Genomic DNA, 19,015 nt, shown 5'->3' with positions numbered 1-19,015 from the left:
TTGGGTTATGAATGGGGAGAGAAAGTTTGAAAGGGGGGTGAGATGGGTTTTTAGGGCTACTGCTATAAAAATAATGTATTCCAATTTAAAATGGAGCTATAGTAATACTCATAATAAAAAAAATCTATCCAACAATCTTCCAAAGTCACCTTTGTATGAAACCCATCTCACCCCAATTACGAGGGACTACGGGGTGAGGTGGTTTTTCCTGTTTATCGTTAATGTTATGAAATGGCACTACCCAAAATAAAATAAAAACTAAAATACAAACGTCCGGAACACTTATTATATACACCATTCAATTTGCATATATAAAAATAAAATGTTATCGAGGTTTGAATGTCAGTTTTGCTCCTACTCACCCCATTTTACGGTACTTACATAAATACTTAGATACATAAATACCATCCATAACTCTAACAAATGCCCTTACCGGGATTCGAACCCGGGACCTCCTGTTTCATAGGCAGGGTCACTACCCACTAGGCTGAGAGGCCGTTAACCTGCCACAGAATGGGTGCCAAAAGGAAGCGGCGAAGTAGTGGAGGGTAGACCTAAAATGAGATAGACCATGGTATAATAATATACTCCGCCTGGTACTCTCTTCCGAGACTCGCGAACCACGTGACTGACACAAGCCTACGTCATCGTGCTGTTCACAGGTTCATGATGACGTAGGCTTGTGTCAGTCACGTGGGTCGCGAGTCACGGAAGAGAGTACCTGTATTATTATACCATGAGATAGACGATACGAGTCGGAGAAGTGCGCTCAATCTCCCGATTAAGTGTAACTTCTTGCCAGTCTCCTCTTCCCGGATTTATCCTTCCGGACTGTAAGTCAAGTTGTTTAAAAAACATAAAGGTAGTAATCGCACTTATTTTTCGCAGAGGAGAACCGCAAGTGTATGCAGCCCGAGTGCACAGAACGCGACACAGAGATCTCGGACCCCGCGTGCCCGACGACGGAGTGGTCGGGCTGGTCGCCGTGCTCGGCGTCGTGCGGCGCCGGCGTGTCGTTCCGGACCCGTCTCTTGCTCGTGCCGGGGGAAAGGCAGAGGGAGTGCGCAGCGAGGGTGGAGCTGATGAAACAGCGGCGCTGCCAGGAGCGGGAGTCTTGCGCTATCGACATGTTGACTGCTAAACGTGAGTGATACTAATTGTATCAGGCTGCTAGTCTAGTTGAAGCTCTGAAGGTTTTCTCGAGAACGTTCTCCGTTTACTATGTAGGTAGGTATTTAATTTTCAAAGTTCCAAACTTTTTTCGTACGCTTAAACATAGAGAAATATAAGTAAAGAATGAGTGGTAACTCCATACATCTATTGTCAACTAGCAGTCCTGATAAATTCCGCTACTTGACGCTAGATGCCGCCTACGAAATAACTCGCGTTTTGGTAAGAAAACTCATGTATGGGAGGTACCACTCTTTCCTTACTTATATTTCTCTACGGCTTAATCGATCATCAATTTGTCAGAGTTCCACCGTAGTTTTCTAGTTAAAAAGGTTGATTGTGTGCGCAGGCATCTGCATGGAGCCGCCCGAGGCGGGCCCGTGCCGCGGCGTATACCAGCGCTGGGCCTTCGCCGCGCAGAAGGGCATGTGCATACCCTTCACCTATGGCGGCTGCCGCGGCTCCCAGAACAACTTCCTCACGCAGGAGGAGTGCACCAGCACCTGCTCTGTCATCACTGGTGAGTCACTGAGGGAAAGCTCATCTACACTTCCTACATACTTAGAACACTAAGAATAAACAGGGACCCTACTCGTTTCTCTCTAAAATGTGCAACATGCAATTTGCTAGGTATTTTCTTATTGTTATAACATTAGACACAGAAGTGAGTTTTAGATGTTTTCAATTGCACGCATTGCCACTAAGCCACAAGAGCTTGTTTTTGAACTGATGGGAGATGGGAGCCTTTTGTATTTTTTATATACACGAGAACAATTTATTCCTGATGCCAGAAACGTGACTACAGTACATACGGTGCTACTTTCCCGCTGTGTAGTACGGGAATAAGCACTTTCCATGACTATGTCGAAAATTTAAAGGGCCATATATATGTACTGTACAATACACGTGCGAATAAGTAATTCGTAACTCGTGTCGATTTAAAATACTCCCTTCGATCGTGTTTTAATTTACCACCACTCGTTGCGAATTTTCTACTTTCCGCACTTGTATCGTAAATAAATATTCTCTAACGTTTCGTCTCTTCCTAAGTCCTATTCTCCGAAGCATTTTCATTTTCCACGTGCTTATTCTGTCAACCTCGTACAACATAATATTAACCTAGATATGTATAAGAAAACTGCGTTTCTGACTAATGTAGGTAGGTAAGTTACCTACTTACTAAATATAGTTTGTATATATGTTAACAAATGTTAGCAGTCGTTTTATCGGTCGTCGACTGCCAGCGACTTCATTCCGTTTCTGATTGTGGATGTCATTTTACTAATAACATAACGCATCTTAGTACAATTACAGACGAATCGTATGTAGGTACAGAAAATCTAAGACGAACAAAGTTTGTACAAGACAGATTATATAAGATATTATGTTAATTATGCATACCCAGGGATGTTGGCTAAGGGAATGTTTTACACTAGCCAAATAATTGGTAAAAATTTTAAATTTCTTAAAATTTCTAAGTAAATTTGGATCTTACTGCCTATTTTTAATTCATAGTTTGGTAACTATTTTACAGTAAAAAAAGTACCTATAAATTATACATGAAATCATTTCTTAAACTTTTTGCAGTCACGGACCATTTTCACAATTTATACAATTTCACGGACCCCCGTTATAAAATATTTTAGGAAAATAATAAAAACCCTTATTTTAATTTACTTTTATTATAAGTTTCATTACTTAGTTACACTTAGGTCTTGTCAAGTTTACTACAAGATGTCCTGATGAGTATGTTGTATCAACCGGTGTCGCCATCTGGCCGAGAAGTGGCTAAAAGGTATAGCCAGTCTGAACGAGAAAAAATTTTTCTGCTTTTTCCGAGGCGTGTTTTCTTGTTAGCCTACCTACCTATCTATTACCTATCTATTACGGAGTTATATCTATCTTTGGTTCACTCAATCTGCCAGTTTTATTAAACCTTATCGACATCACTACGTGTAGAAAAGTATAAGTTGGTAGGTACCTACTTACTTATGAATCTAATGATCAAGTACGTAAGAATAGATTAGTCAGGCACAAATTGTGTTATGTAATTTATCTAAGTAGTATGTTTGTCATGTTATTTATCTAGTGTTTTCTAACAATGCAGGCATAAAACACAAGGTGCAATAATTTGTTCATAGAAACAGCGTCAAGTTTGTAATATTTTTAAAAGGCCTGCCTACTTATCGAAACATTTATTTAAATATGGTAATCAATCATTATAGGGGTATAATGGACGTGACACCCTAAAATGAAACCTAATGCATTAATCCTGTAAAATAAGTATTTAACATCAGTTTTTAAACACCGGCAATTTTTTTTATACCACGTCCGTTTTTTATACCGCCTGATGGTAAGCAGTTACCGTAGTCCATGGACGCCACACCAGAGATATTACACGCGCGTTGTCGACCCTTTAAAAACCTGTACTTACACTCCTTTTTTGAAGAACCCCATACTGTAGCCCCTCGGGAAAACCTCGACAGGGAGCTCATTCCACAGCCGAAGCGTCCGCGGGAGGAAATTCCTCTTAAACCACACAGTAAGCGACCATTTAGGTGTTAGGGTGTGAGGGTCAACATCCTACCGATGGCGAGCGGTGCGGTGATAGAAAGCGGCCGTTGGCATCATGTCAAACAATTCTTCAGAGCACAGCCCATTGTACAAGCGGTAGAACACACACAAGGAGGCGAAGTCTCTCCTTAGACTTAAAGGTCTTTTGCAACGATCCACACTGAATCCTAAAATGTAGCATACCTATTATATAATAGTTCTATAAAAGTTATTTTAAGATTATGACCTCTAAATAAAAATGCCAATGGTTATAAACAGTTGATTCACACTACCTACTAGTATTATTTCAAGTATCAATAAAATTGTTAGTGTGTCGTCGCGTCGGGCTATGATCTCATAGGCATGTCTTGATACATTTTTTCCTCCGAGTTGGACCAATTGCTGAGGTCATCGGTACCTTTTTTTATTCTTGATCACTTCATTGTTCTATCAATACCTCAGACTAATAATCTAAAGACCTGACAACGTGATAAGGGCCTCTACAAACCTCACCGATATTTGCATGCGATTTGCGTTACCTTTCGGCATTTAATCGATCGATTGAATTCGTTGCACTTTCTTGGCCGGCAACCATCTAAAATCGCATGCTAATTGTTACAAGGTATTTAGGGACCTTAAAGCCCGTCACAGTAGGAGCGATAATATATATTAATATACCATAAGATACCGAAATATATCTTATAGTATAGCTAAGCACCACACACGACAACGATACCAAAATATATATCGTTGTTTGTCTAGCACCTACATTGTGAGAGAGACGAAATATACCAAAATATATCGTAAATCGTAATATATCGAGCTATAATATAGCAAGGTATCTTAAGATGCCTTGATATAAGATATCGTGATACCTATACCAAAATATATATTATAGCTTCGTGTGTACTCTGTCAAATAGTACCTAAAATATACCTATCGTACGATATCGTATCGTATATACATATATATCATCTTGGAAATTGTGTATCATCCTGAAAAAAATCACCTTTTACTCTGAATCTACGCATTCTTATGAGAATATGGTGTAGGGAACTTTAGGACAACATCAAAGTTTATTATATTCTACTCAAAAAGTCCTACACACCAACACACCTTTAATTGCAGAAAAGAAAATACATTTTATAAGAGAAATATGTATTGTAGATTTGGCGTTAATACTTTTCCAAGGGACATTCTCTTAATACATTGGACAATTCATGTATTAAATTGGGGAGCAACTTTGTGACCCTGCCACTGCCACTCGCTTACGGATCGTTAAATCGTCAGATTATTGAAATTGGCACTATTTAACATGTAATTAATCCACTATATCTTAATCCGACGCGCTCGAGTACTTCAAGGTGGTGATTTTTTTTATTATTCTGACGGACTGTCCTTGACTCCCTGTTCGGTGTCAAGGACGCATATTTGGTGGAGGTACTCAACAGGATGCAAGGTATCCCCCATATCTTAATCTGACGCGCTCGAGTGACTCCAAAAATCCCCTCTTGGGCTCCCCGACCACTAAAAGTGTTTCAGGTAGACTCCACGGATAGCAAGGCATCACTCTTATCTAACACGCTCGAGTAACTACAAAAATCCCCTCTTGGGCTCCCCTACCATAATTTCCAAACAAAAAGATATTCCGCGGTTTGGTTGACGATTAGTGTTCCAATAATTTGATAATAGTATAAAATAGTACCGACAAGTATTTTTCCTGAGATACTTTTAAATAAAACGTAAGCAGGAGAGCACATTTCTAGTAGAAGGCTTCGTTTTTGGGACATGATATAAACGTTGCTATTGTATGACTCATAACACCTTTAATAATTCAAATGTAAAAACATTTACAAATTGTAAAATCAGAATACCGCTTATAATCGCCTAGTTCTAGGAAGTGCGATAAAACCAAAACAATGCGTGACCTTGGGCCACTGAGCTGTGCCGGTGCGGACACCCTGAGCTTTGTGAATGAGCTAGCTGGCAGTTTCCGCGCACATTATTATGCGGAACAGATGCCTCTCTTAGTACTTAAAATGGTATAAAATTTACAATGAAAAATACAGTAAATGTTTCTATGTAGTCGATGTATTTGGAAAACGCACGTGGATAAGGTATGCTCAAAAATTAATAGATTTGTATAATTATGAAAACCGCTATAATGGCGTATCATGCTTATATTGTGTCCAATTTAAGGTACGGTATATTGATTTGGGGAAATTCATAATATATAAATCATACAAAAACAAATGCATAGTTACAGAAATATGCAACATGCCTCAAAGAACATCCTGTGTAAGTTCTTTTAATAAATTGAAAAAACATGCCCGCTTCTCGCTAATCATCGTCGGTGGGACAGTTGCCTTAGGCTAATTATTTTAAGATTAAAACTTATATAAACGGGCTTTCCCACGCATCACGGACGCTAATAAAATGAGACAATTTTCGTTCCATTTGTAAGTTTTCTACGAAATTAACGAACCTACTACCACCAGAACCAGGTAACCTGCTTTTAATAAAATGGTTTTCCGACAAATGTAGATTTCGTCGTAATCCCTCGAGCAAAAATATACGTAGAATACTGGAAACTGGGGAAACAGAATTTTTCTGAAATGAATTAAAGCTGTATTGATTTTCCGCTTTTGCGAATCTGGGTAGTCTGGGGGTGTATTGTAAATACTTGTATTATAATTAAATGGGCATGTCGAGAAATTACGCCGCAATCAGGTTGGCGAGTGACCGTCCTACCTTCCTAGGTAGGTTCCCTAGTTTTACATCTAGGTACCTAACCAGATACATTCTTACTAGGTTATAAGTAGCGCTTAAATAAAATAAAAACCCTGTATGTATAGGTTGTATAGCTATAAAATTGCTTATCGTGTTGTGGCGTCATTGAGACGAGTGCATAGCGGTAGATAGATCTATTGCATTGTGCGCTGCACAAAGGAGGAGAAAGCGACCCGCGCAAAACACTCGCTTTCGTTACCTATACTATCTCCGTTATAGGTACAGTGTTTCCACAAGACCAATTGCCGAGATAATCCACTAAAACAAATTCAAAATTGGCATCAACATCTTCATCTTTCTATAGCGTTGTCCCACGGCTCACCTCGGAAGCGAATAACTAAAATAAAATTGATTTCAGACTTCGGTCCATACGACGATATTAAAACTAATACTAAAAAAATGTGACGGATAAAATTGTACAAGCGCTTATTTTTTCTTTGACACTTCTGAAACGCATTTGACATACTTCCAAAATGTTTGCCGAGAATTAGCTTAGCCTGACTCTAAGGTATATAAATATATATGTTTATTAATCTATGCCAGGGAGATTAATAAACATATATATTTATATACCTTAGAGTCAGGCTAAGCTAATTCTGCACAGACCTTTAAATCACAAAGCATACGGGTGTCAACATCAACGTCGAAATTCTATGAAATTATAACAAGCCCAAACTTTGTCACGTCAATGTCGGTGCAGAGTTAGCTCGGTCCACTAAAACCATTAAATCTCATGAGGTAGTTATATAATAAGAGACTTGTTCACAGGGGCCCTCAACCCGCAGGCCAACCAGCTCGCGAATACCCTTAGCTCCGACCCATCCCGCGCCACTAACACTCTTGACGGAGGTAAGATTAAATCACGCTACTTCTATCCAGGCGGCCTAGTCAAGGTGACGATCGCTTGCGCTTCGACAACGAAACGCTTTGTGTCTCTCTATCACTCTTCCATATTGGTGCGACAGTGACAGTTGCGTTTCGATCGTTACGAAGCGTTAGCGATTTGCAGTTTGGCTAGGCGGCCAGGACCGCGAAAAACTCTTAAAGAAAATTTGGTCGGCCTTGGAGCTACTGCCGACTGGCTGCCCACGCATTTTGATTTACCAACGTACAAAGATATTGAATGGAAAGAATGATGAATGAATTGAGTCATACACAGTAAAAAAAGTCACAGTTTCTTATCTATACAACGTGTTTCTTGTTTGTGATTCTGTGGATTTTCTACTACGAGTACCTACGTTTCAACGCATGGGGCCGTAACCAAGATGAGAATTGTGTAGGTTTTCATAGTGATTATTGTATTTTTCGCAGCCCCGACCTTACTGGGCTCGTGTGAGCTGAGCCCGTGGAGCGAGTGGAGCCGATGCAGCGTGTCGTGCGGCGTGGGCTACCAGGAGCGCACGAGGAGCGTGCTGGTGAGTGATTGGGGGAGTGACCCTGTAGGGTGGGGTACGTGGGTGAGTGACCGGGTAAAGCCCGTGGAGCCGCTGCAACGTGTCGTGCGGCATGGGCTATCAGGAGCGCACGAAGAGCTTACTGGTGAGTACCGAGGTAGTGATACTGCAGGCGCTAGTGAGTTACCGGAGGAGTGACCCTGCAGGGTCGGGCTAGTGAGTGACCGGGGTAGTGACCCTGCAGCGCGGGACCAGCAAAGCAATAGCGAAAGCGACTTAACATTGTTTTCTCGTGAAACTATAAATAGTAGGTAGTTAGGTACGTATCAACTTGCCCCGAGTAATATAAAATTATTTAAAATTCATACTTTATAGCACAGTTTGTATCGTTGCTAAAAAATTGTATTGCAGGGCCAGAGAACAATCCATTGTTTTTTTCTATGTAGAATAACAATAGGTCTATTCGAGTCGATGTGCTGATTGTCTACTTTTCGCATTAAACATAAAACCGGACATATGGCCACGTCACAATCTTTCGAGTTGAAGTTTTCATGTTATAATTTGCACTGTAATTTGTGTGACATATAAAAAGTAATTATTAGTACATTCCTAAAACACATTGTAAAGTTTTTCTCTGCAGACACGCAAAAGTAAAGGAAATGAGAATCGTGAACAAAACAATAATATCGAACGGCGGGCCCCGCGGCATTGCGGGTATCGATTCCACTATCCCGCCATCGCCACCGTGCCATTTCACCACCACAAAATAATTTTATTTAATCGTATGGCAAACAAGATTCAAGTCGCTTACAGTATTAGAACGTAATAACATACAATCCAATTATAACAAAAAAGTATAGCAGTAAACTGGTGTAACGTTTGAATCGAGGGGAAACATTGATCATCGATTTTTAAACTATAAGGAATTGCTATTAGAACAAAATTAAAGTATTTTTGAAAATATTTTAATTTCTGTTCTTTGAGTCACTTCTAGTTAGATCACTAACATCAAGAACGGATCTCTCTGATCTGATCTAATGGGGGGATGTTCTAGAAATGCTTAGGGCATCAAGTTGCTTTAAAACGGCAATGGTCCCCGATCTAGTTCAACATTCAGAAATTCAAAATTTAAAAAAAAATGCAAATTGGCCGCAAGGGCTCTTTTACAAATCAACAAACATTAACAATGACTTCATCTAATGACATGAATAATAATATAGATAGGTAATATAGAATATAACAACATTAGTGACATTAGTGACATGTCAAATAATATTGCTTTTAGTTTTACCAATAAACGTTCTGATTCTGATTCTAGACCTGTACCAATAACTTCTGAGGTTATAAGAATATTAATGTTGCTTATTTTTTATATATAGTTTCCAGACCATATACTAAACCTAAAAATAATATTTTGTGTCATCCTAGGTATTTGCTTAGGTAGAAATTTAGGTATTTCTTTTTTCAATCAGCATTCTGTAAAAAAAATATTCGAGACGAAATTCTTTGTTTCCCTGTAAAGGCAAAGTGGCTTCCGACGTACACACGCATTTTGTGTCATTTTCATCCACGGGTATAATGGCATTTAATAAATACCTAATATTGATCCTAAAACGCCTAAAAAAATATTAGAGTCGGTAAGTGAAGTGTTGTACTTTACAGAACATTGTTATATGTTATTCAAACAAATCTGTGTCAAATTCATCCACCGCTTTTATTTAAAAAATTTTTTTTTCTAATTAACACCCTGTATCTGCCACAAAAAAAAATTCATGTTATTAAGTTTACGTCTACAATATTATAATACCACATTGAGACATCATTCATAATTTGGGTCATTTTGATCCACGGTTTTTTTACTATCTGGCAAAATAAAACTCAATTGAACAAGAAGGGCGTGCGCGGGGAAGGGTACCTACGCGGGTGGGGTGCTTATTATACTTGCCGCAATATCAGCTGGCGACTGAGATCTTAATACTATCTCCTTTACCCTTGTTAAGACCAACCAAGAGATGGCATTATGAGCTGTCTCGCCACTTAGTTTTGCGATACAGTGTATTTATTTCATTCGGAGGCATAATTACATTGTCTTATCAATCTTACCGTAGTAGGTATATAAATATAATTAAAAATAAACTGTAGGCTGCACTCCTCATACTGACCAACATTTGTGACGTTCCTAATGAAAAGGTACCACTTTCTCTGACAGGTTATTTGTTTATACAAATAACCTGTCAGAGAAAGTGGTACCGTAAAGACGAAATTTGATTATATCTTTATAGATATAATCAAATTTCGTCTTTATGGTAAACGACAAAGTGGTACCTACCTTTTGATTGAGAATGTCACAACAGCGACTTAAAAATTACTTTTGTTTCGATTTTTAGTAGACTTTTTAAGTTTATTTTAAGACGCAATTTATTGTGATTTTTGTTATGTTTAAGCGTGGCAAGCAACATTAATTACATTGATGATGATGTTCATTAAATACAATATTTTTTTATACTATACTGAACTGTCACCCTATACATGAGAATGAACAGCGCCCTCTTGACAATGATCATATATTACTGGTCAGGCTTTAATATGTGTCATAATTTAGTAAAGTCCCCTTTGTGGATTCTAAGTTTCCGAGTTACAGCAGTTTAGTGAAAGCGTTTTTTTTAAATATAAATTAAGGGTTGAATAAAGAGGAAAGAAAATTTGATTATTTTTGCGCTACGACGCACGGTTTAGGAGATACAGCCCTATAAAGTTTTTTTATTGTTTTTTTCTTTTTTACATTGTGTTTTTTGTATATTACTTTGGGGTTTCATAAAGGGGAACGAAAATTTTATTATTTTTGCGCTACGACGCATGGTTTAGGAGATCAAGCCCTATAAAAAAACTCTTTTTTTTTGCGTTTTTTTTTGTATAAATTAATGGTTACATAAAGGGGACCGAAAAGTTGATTATTTTTGCGCTACGACGCACGGTTTAGGAGATACAGCCCTATATAGATTTTTTTCTTTTTTTTTTTACGTTTCTAAATCTTAATTAAGGGCTTCTTAAGGGGAACGAAAATTTGATTATTTTTCGCTACCATGCACGGTTTAGGAGATACATCCCTAAAGTTTTTTTTGTTGTTTTTTTTTCTTTTTTTTGTCATTGCGTTTTTTGTTATTACTTTGGGGTTTCATAAAAGGGAACGAAAATTTTATTATTTTTGCGTTACGACGCACGGTTTAGGAGATACAGCCCTAAAATGATTTTTTTCTCGTTTTCTTTTTTGCGTTTTTAAATCTTAATTAGGGGCTTCTTAAAGGGGAACGGATATTGATTATTTTTGCGCTACGATGCACGGTTTAGGAGATACAGCCCTATAAAGTTTTTTTGTTATTATTTTTTTCTTTCTTTTTCTTGTGTTTTTGTATATTATTTAGGGGCTTCATAAAGGGGAACGAAAATTTTATTATTTTTGCGCTACGACGCATGGTTTAGGAGATACAGCCCTATAAAGATTTTTTTTTAAATTTTGCGTATTTTTAAATATAAATTATGGGTTGCATAAAGGGGAACGAAAATTTTATTGTTTTTGCGGTACCACGCACGGTTTAGGAGATACAGCTCTATAAAGTTTTTTTTCCTGGTTTTTTTTTGTTTTTTTTTTTAAAGTATTAATTACGGGTTTCTTAAAGGGGTTTTTTAAATTATTTTTGCGCTACGACGCATGGTTTAAGAGATACAGCCCTATAAAGATTTTTTTATTGTTTTTTTTTTTCTTTTTTACATTGTGTTTTTTGTATATTACTTTGGGATTTCATAAAGGGGAACGAAAATTTTATTATTTTTGCGGTACCACGCACGGTTTAGGAGATACAGCTCTATAAAGTTTTTTTTCCTGGTTTTTTTTTTGTTTTTTTTTTTAAGTATTAATTACGGGTTTCTTAAAGGGGTTTTTTAAATTATTTTTGCGCTACGACGCATGGTTTAAGAGATACAGCCCTATAATGTTTTTTTTTTATTTTGCGTTTTTTTTTAATATAAATTATGGGTTGCATAAAGGGGAAAGAAAATTTTATTATTTTTGCGCTACGACGCATGGTTTAGGAGATACAGCCCTATAAAGATTTTTTTTTTAAATTTTGCGTTTTTTTTTAAATATAAATTATGGGTTGCATAAAGGGGAACGAAAATTTTATTGTTTTTGCGATACCACGCACGGTTTAGGAGATACAGCTCTATAAAGTTTTTTTTCCTGGTTTTTTTTGTTTTTTTTTTTTAAGTATTAATTACGGGTTTCTTAAAGGGGTTTTTTTAAATTATTTTTGCGCTACGACGCATGGTTTAAGAGATACAGCCCTATAAAGTTTTTTTTTTAAATTTTGCGTTTTTATTTTAAATATAAATTATGGGTTGCATAAAGGGGAACGAAAATTTTATTATTTTTGCGCCACCACGCACGGTTTAGGAGATATTATATCTATATATATACTATATATAGCTATAATAGCTCTATAAAGTTTTTTCCTGGTTTTTTTTTAAGTTTTAATTAAGGGTTTCTTAAAGGGGAACGAAAATTTGATTATTTTTGTGCTACGATGCACGGTTTAGGAGATGCAGCCCTATAAAGATTTTTTTTGTTGTTTTTTTTTTTCCATTGTTTTTTTTGTATATTATTTTGGGGTTCCGTAAAGGGGAACGAAAATTTTGTTCTTTTTGCGCTACCACGCACGGTTTAGGAGATATAGCTCTATAAAGATTTTTTCCTGTTTTTTTTGTTTTTTTTTAAAGTATTAATTAAGGGATCCTTAAAGGGGAACGAAAAATTGATTATTTTTGCGCTACGATGCACGATTTAGGATATGCAGCCCTATAAAGATTTTTTTTTGTTTTTTTTTCATTGTGTTTTTTTGTATATTACTTTGGGGTTCCGTAAAGGGGAACGAAAATTTTATTATTTTTGCGCTACGACGCACGGTTTAGGAGATACAGCCCTAAAATGATTTTTTTTCCACTTTCTTTTTTGCGTTTTTCAATCTTAATTAGGGGTTTCTTAAAGGGATTTTTTTTTATTATTTTTGCGCTACGATGCACGGTGTAGGAGATACAGCCCTATAAAGTTTTTTTGTTATTTTTTTTCTTTTTTTTCATTGTGTTTTTAGTATATTACTTTGGGGCTTCATAAAGGGGAACGAAATTTTTATTATTTTTGCGCCACCAAGCACGGTTTAGGAGATATTATATCTATATATATAGCAATAATAGCTCTATAAAGTTTTTTTCCTGGTTTTTTTTTAAGTTTTAATTAAGGATTTCTTAAGGGGACGAAAATTTGATTATTTTTGTGCTACGATGCACGGTTTAGGAGATGCAGCCCTATAAAGATTTTTTCCTCTTTTTTTTTCTTTTTTGCGTTTTTAAATCTTAATTAGGGGCTTCTTAAAGGGAAGCGAAAATTTGATTTTTTTTGCGCTACGATGCACGATATAGGAGATACAGCTAATACAGCCCTATAAAGATTTTGTTTCTTTTTTTTTTCATTGTATTTTTCATGTATTACTTTTGGGTTACATAAAGGGGAACGAAAATTTTATTATTTTTGCGCTACGACGCATGGTTTAGGAGATACAGTCCTATATATTTTTTTACAATGCATGTGCTCGAAAAGTGCGTTTCCTACGGAGCCATGTCGTGCGGAAAGTACTGCTTTTCCGCACTAGTGCTTTTTGTTTTCAATTTTTTTTTACAGTACATATGGTGCTACTTTCTCGCACTAGTGCGGAAAAGAGCACTTACCGTGCATATGTCGAAAGTTTAAAGGGCCATATGTACTGTAAAACGTACGATACACGTGCGAATAGGTAATTCGGAACTCGTGTCGATTTAAAACACTCCTTTTAATAATTAAACTTATTTGCCATGACATGTTTTTTTATTTACTCGCACAATGCATAGTAAAACATTGTATGATACACGTGCGTAAAGATGATTTCCGCACTTGTTGCATAAATAGCAATTTTTTTTATCAAAGAATGAAAGAAAGTCACGGTATTTATAACCAAATTTTACTTTAGTGGTACCTTTTCCCTATCACTGTCACAAATGTATGTAGCGTTCACGTAAACGCGATATTTTTAAGATTTCCCTGCGCAATGTTGCCAGCTCGCTCGCAAATCAAACATGTACTTACAGTTCTTTTGCATAATGGTGACATTGTACAATATCTATGAGATTTAAATAGGTAAAAGATAATTCGACGCATTCTTTGCTTGCTTGTTGCTTGTTGTTGTGTTGTTTGCGTAACTTCTTTGAATAAGTTGCGTTAATTTGGCGCACAGGCGAAGTAAACATGCGTTGCGTACGGCAAGGTCACGCCGCGGCCCCACCCTGCACGGCCTCCGTTGCCCATTCAGACCGCCCGCTAGCTTCGTTTGAACGCAAATAATATTTTTGTAATATTTGTTTATGCAGTGGATGCAAGTGACACAAATTCATACATCTTATTTATCCCGCATTTCAAATTAATAATATGTAAACTCTAATATCTTTAATATTCTTTTGTAACGGTGACAGCCTGTTACAACAAAATCATCAAATATCTTATGAAGCTATGCCTTAATAAGACACAAAATCATTTAATGGACCTATTTAAACGATTAAATTCGACCTAAGTAATTTTTTTTAACTCTAATTTTTTTTTGTGTCATTTAGAATATTATGACATAGTATCAGATTGCAGTGGACGTAATTGACACAAACTATGTTTTCACACTAAAAACACTATCCTAAATGCAACACAGTTACATGTTTTCTCTCGAATATTTTTTTCTTCAAGATAATTCAAAATAAAAAATAATTACCACAAAATAACAAATTACTAGAAAAGCAAATTATATATATGACACAAAACAAAATGTAAGATTTACATCTTAACAAAGTATTCATAAGCGAAAACAGAATTGACTTTAATATTTTTATAACCTAGGGGTCAAAATATAGCCAGCGGTACAGGTCTATTCTTCCGGACTCATTTTCATTTGGTGGAAATACCGGCTGACCCAGGTTTAATTCTTGAAATATCATTACATCAACGCATGCCGTCGCACATTGACATTTGCCTCCCCGTCCCCACCCCCTTAATTAAGTTCACGAGCCTCGCCCCGTAGGGTGATGTTTGTATGTAAAGATTGTCAAGGCTACTGCATGGTATCTACTTGCCTCCCGCTTCGACACTGATCCTTTCATAAATAATGTAGGTAGATTACCTGAAAAAAAAAGTATCAGACACATGACAAGTACATACCTACAACAAAGTAAAGTAAAGTAAGTAAGTACAGTGATTTTTAGTACAGATAAAACATGACGTTTAGGTTGCATTTATTTGTTTGGTTGCGTTTAGGTTGCATGGGGCAAATATGAGCAAAGGGCATTCTTATTTATTGACTAATATCTCATCAAAATAAAAATTAAATAATTTAACAAGCGAGAACCGAAATCTGAATTTTGGTTAGCACTTATTTATCTGAGGTACAATGTGACTCTAGGGTCAAAAAGTTTAGATACCCCTACGGGCCCTACTAGATTACTTTACCTACCGAATGTCGAACGTCAGCCTCGAACCTCGATGTCGTGCCATTAAAAACATATTACCATATCGTCGCTATACTTACTCAACCTCATATCTGCAACAATCATTTGATGGAAATGTCGCTTTTCTTTTATTCGGAATACGGGTGTTTTTGTCATCAAATGAGTGTTGCAGATACGAGGTTGAGTGAGTATAGCGGCGATATCTAATTGAAGCCTCTAAAATTAGAGTATATTTTTAGAATGGGGTCAAGTCCACAGGACCAATTACGCACAAACAGAAATATCCAGTGTCTATATAGCGGGTCAATCGTTGTGATTAGATGTCAAGTTTGTTTAAAAATTGTTCTTATTTATTTACTTTGTATGTAGGTGTAATCACTGAAACCTACAGGGGAACCCGTTTACATGCGTTGTATGTGTTTTAGTGCTAATAAAACGTCAAAACACCCTCAGCGTCCCTTATATACGAGGAGGTACCGTTTTATATTTTACTATAGATACAAAAGTAGGTAAGTTGTGTTTATCTTTCTAGATGTAAGTACTAAATTCGACATGATAATACGTGACTAAATTTTATGTTAATATTCGAGCAAGTTTGTAAGTCTGATGATGGCAGTTATATGCTTTTGACATTATAGGGAAGTATTCATCGTTGATGGTAGTTAACGAAATGTTAATAAAAGTAAACGATTGAAGTTTTATAGCGTCGTAAAGTTAATCGTTAACTCAATTTTTTTTATTAATGTAGAAAGGGACCAAATCCACTAATTATATGTATGGTATGTATGGTGTAAGTCACTTTGTCAAAAATAAAAAGTTGGTCGCTTTCTACAGAACTACGGTCGACTGTGTGTAATATGTAGTGTGGTTTACGGCGGCTGTTGCTTCGCGTTTTACTGTGTTGATAGAAATGATACAGAAGAAGGAAATTAACAGTATTTAACTCTACGATCGTGTAACTTTCCATTAGAGGTTTACTCAATCCGGATTAGTTAGATGACTCTTCCCTTAGATGCAACCTAGATAAAATGCCTTTCCCCCTGCCGTGTTTCCAGCAGCTGTTGATTCGGTTTTTGCAGAGTTGATAGAAACGTTTAGGGACATTAACAGTTTAAGCTTGCTCTGACGATCGCCAGTCAGTCGGGGAGTGGGTGCGCGGCTCTAACATTTTAGCGCACGCGCAAGTGCAGGTATAAGCATTCGGCTGACTGACGGCAAGCCTTGCCTAGCGAAAATTGAGGCACTATCTAAACTGGCCATAAAAATGCTAAATTTAATACTTACTTATGGTTAATGAGCGGTAAATATATATGTACACCCTAACGTTATTTTATCACTCTAAAAGCACTCTTGTAACAATTTTCCAAGATAGCGGCAGATTGATTTTTATTTAATTACCTACTAGGTAATTAGGTACTCTTTACATTTACAAAGTCTTAAGATGATTATACTATTTAATCTCAATCTAAAGTAGGTTATTTATTGTCATCTAAAAAAAAGTGATTTTAAAAACTGAAGAAACATAATAAGCATTACGTTTCACAACCAAATAGTAGTAGTGACCTAAGCTACACAGACGTGACAAGGTGTACTTCATAGTAAACTTCAAAGTGTACTTTTCCACACTTTTTTATTGCAAAGTCTGTGCAGAGTTAGCTTGGTCAGACTTAACCCAAATGTTACACCAATTATTATTGTGGTTCAAGATTCTTCGGCTCTAAAGGTGACATTCGGATGGCAGCTGCATTACCTTTATTAGTGGACTACTTAGTGATAACGTCAGAGTCTTCCATTTGAAGTTGTTCCACATTGAGGCACAAAGGGATGGCCGACCGCATGTACTCGTACTTGACGCCTGACACCTGACTCAAGGTCTATATCGATCCGTTCGGTGAATACTGTAAAGGTAAATAACGCAGGAAATCTGATATCAATGAAAGATTTCAATGAATACCTGACTTGAGCAAGTAGGTACATACTTCGAAGTATCTTCCTTCAACGTGAAACTGAAATAAAATATTACTTTGGATGTATATTTAATTTCCGCAAAAACTCACAAATCCTACATGTGAGCGAATGCGAGAGCAGCGTATCCGTTTTTCTCAGATTTTCCTTTGACTTCTCTTGGATATATATTATTTTGAAACTCTCCACATACAATCTGCACTTGAAATGTTTATTTATATTCTTGTATTCATGCTGATTCTCGATAAATTTGTGCAATAGTCCACAAGATAATAAATCGTGCTGCTAATTACCCGTGTGTAAGCGTTGGGTCTTATGTGCTATTGTTTGTAAAACGTGACTTAATTGCTTAAAATTAGACTTATAAATTACCTAAGATGTTCATACATTTTATGCCGACCGAGGACAACACTAATGTGGCAAAAAAAACCATGTTGTTCACTCGTACAGCTAGGAAATGTGAACCCAAAACCCAAAATGCACTCGACGTGTCATAGGTAATTTTAAGTCTATTTCATGTACGATTACGTCCCAATTTTATAGGTATAAAAAGAACGCTTAATTAAGTATTTATTGCTTCTTTATTATATTACAGCGACCGGCGGCGCCAGGCGCTCCGCCGTGCAACGCTAAGCTGTCGCGCCGCCGCCGCTGCTCCCGGCCATGCTAGGTCTTGGTGCTGGCCTCCAGGGTGAGGGTCCGAGGAAGGCACATAATAATTTTAAAGAAACATATCTTATGCAGTAAGGTGACTTTAACGTGATAAAGCAAAGCTTGGTCTGACTCTTACGCTCGTGTTGACCAAACTTGCCGTCCTTTCTTCAAAATTATCTCTGCAAGTTGCTATTCAAATATCGGAATGAATCACCCTGTTAGCGACACCCTAATAACATGAGGCGCCAAAGTAAAGTAATTCATTGAAATTTATTTTTGTACGAATACGAATTAATATCTAGTGTTTTATAATAAAATTACGCTTTACCTTATTTGTTCTTAGAATGCATTGACATTGAATAACTACCAATAGGTACTTGTTCACAAATCAATAACAAAATTTTCTACCTCTGTCAAAGCATTTATTTTTAAGATTTTGCCATGATAACAATACCAAAGCTTTGGTTATACTTAATAAATTCTTTGATACTAATTGGTTTTTTAATTTATTGTGCGTATATTGCTAATACACAAAGGAGCCGATGTAGTCGCGGCTGGCAAATGACAAATTATAGTTATTTACGATACAAGTGCGGAAAAGAGGAAATTCGAAACGAGTGGCGATAAATTAAAACACGACCGCAGGGAGTGTTTTAAATCGACACGAGTTGCAAATTACCTTTTCGCACGTGTATCGTACAACGTTTTACAGTACATATGGCCCTTTAAACTTTCGACATATGCACGAAAAGTGCTCATTCCCGCACTAGTGCGAAAAAGTAGCACCATATGTACTGTAAAAATTATGTCTTGACCAAGGTCGAGTCGCGTGGGAACTGCTTGTGGGTTCAATACCTTTTAGATTCTTCAAATAATGTAAGTAAGCAGAACCAACGTGGCTCGGTTATTCCATCGAT

The 19,015-nt window shown here is 36.8% G+C and overlaps 1 protein-coding gene across 4 annotated transcripts in view; it reads left to right on the top strand.

Annotated features, from left to right (window-relative positions):
* LOC134741497 (spondin-1) overlaps positions 1–18,554 on the top strand; it is a 36,141-nt gene extending 17,587 nt beyond the window's left edge. For 2 of the 4 annotated variants that reach the window (XM_063674293.1, XM_063674294.1), the window contains exons 12-16: positions 889–1,143; positions 1,520–1,690; positions 7,282–7,362; positions 7,825–7,928; positions 18,040–18,554. In XM_063674293.1, the coding sequence (XP_063530363.1) occupies positions 889–1,143; positions 1,520–1,690; positions 7,282–7,362; positions 7,825–7,928; positions 18,040–18,114 (686 nt within the window). In that variant the 3' untranslated portion in view covers positions 18,115–18,554. The remainder of the gene's footprint in view (positions 1–888; positions 1,144–1,519; positions 1,691–7,281; positions 7,363–7,824; positions 7,929–18,039) is intronic. The other 2 variants (XM_063674292.1, XM_063674295.1) reach the window with 2 other exon arrangements.
* Positions 18,555–19,015: the final 461 nt, after the last annotated feature.

The sequence above is a fragment of the Cydia strobilella genome, chromosome 5, assembly GCF_947568885.1.
Source record: "Cydia strobilella chromosome 5, ilCydStro3.1, whole genome shotgun sequence".
In the NCBI taxonomy this organism is placed as follows: Eukaryota; Metazoa; Arthropoda; class Insecta; order Lepidoptera; family Tortricidae; genus Cydia; species Cydia strobilella.
This window is presented reverse-complemented; position numbering and strand designations above follow the sequence as displayed.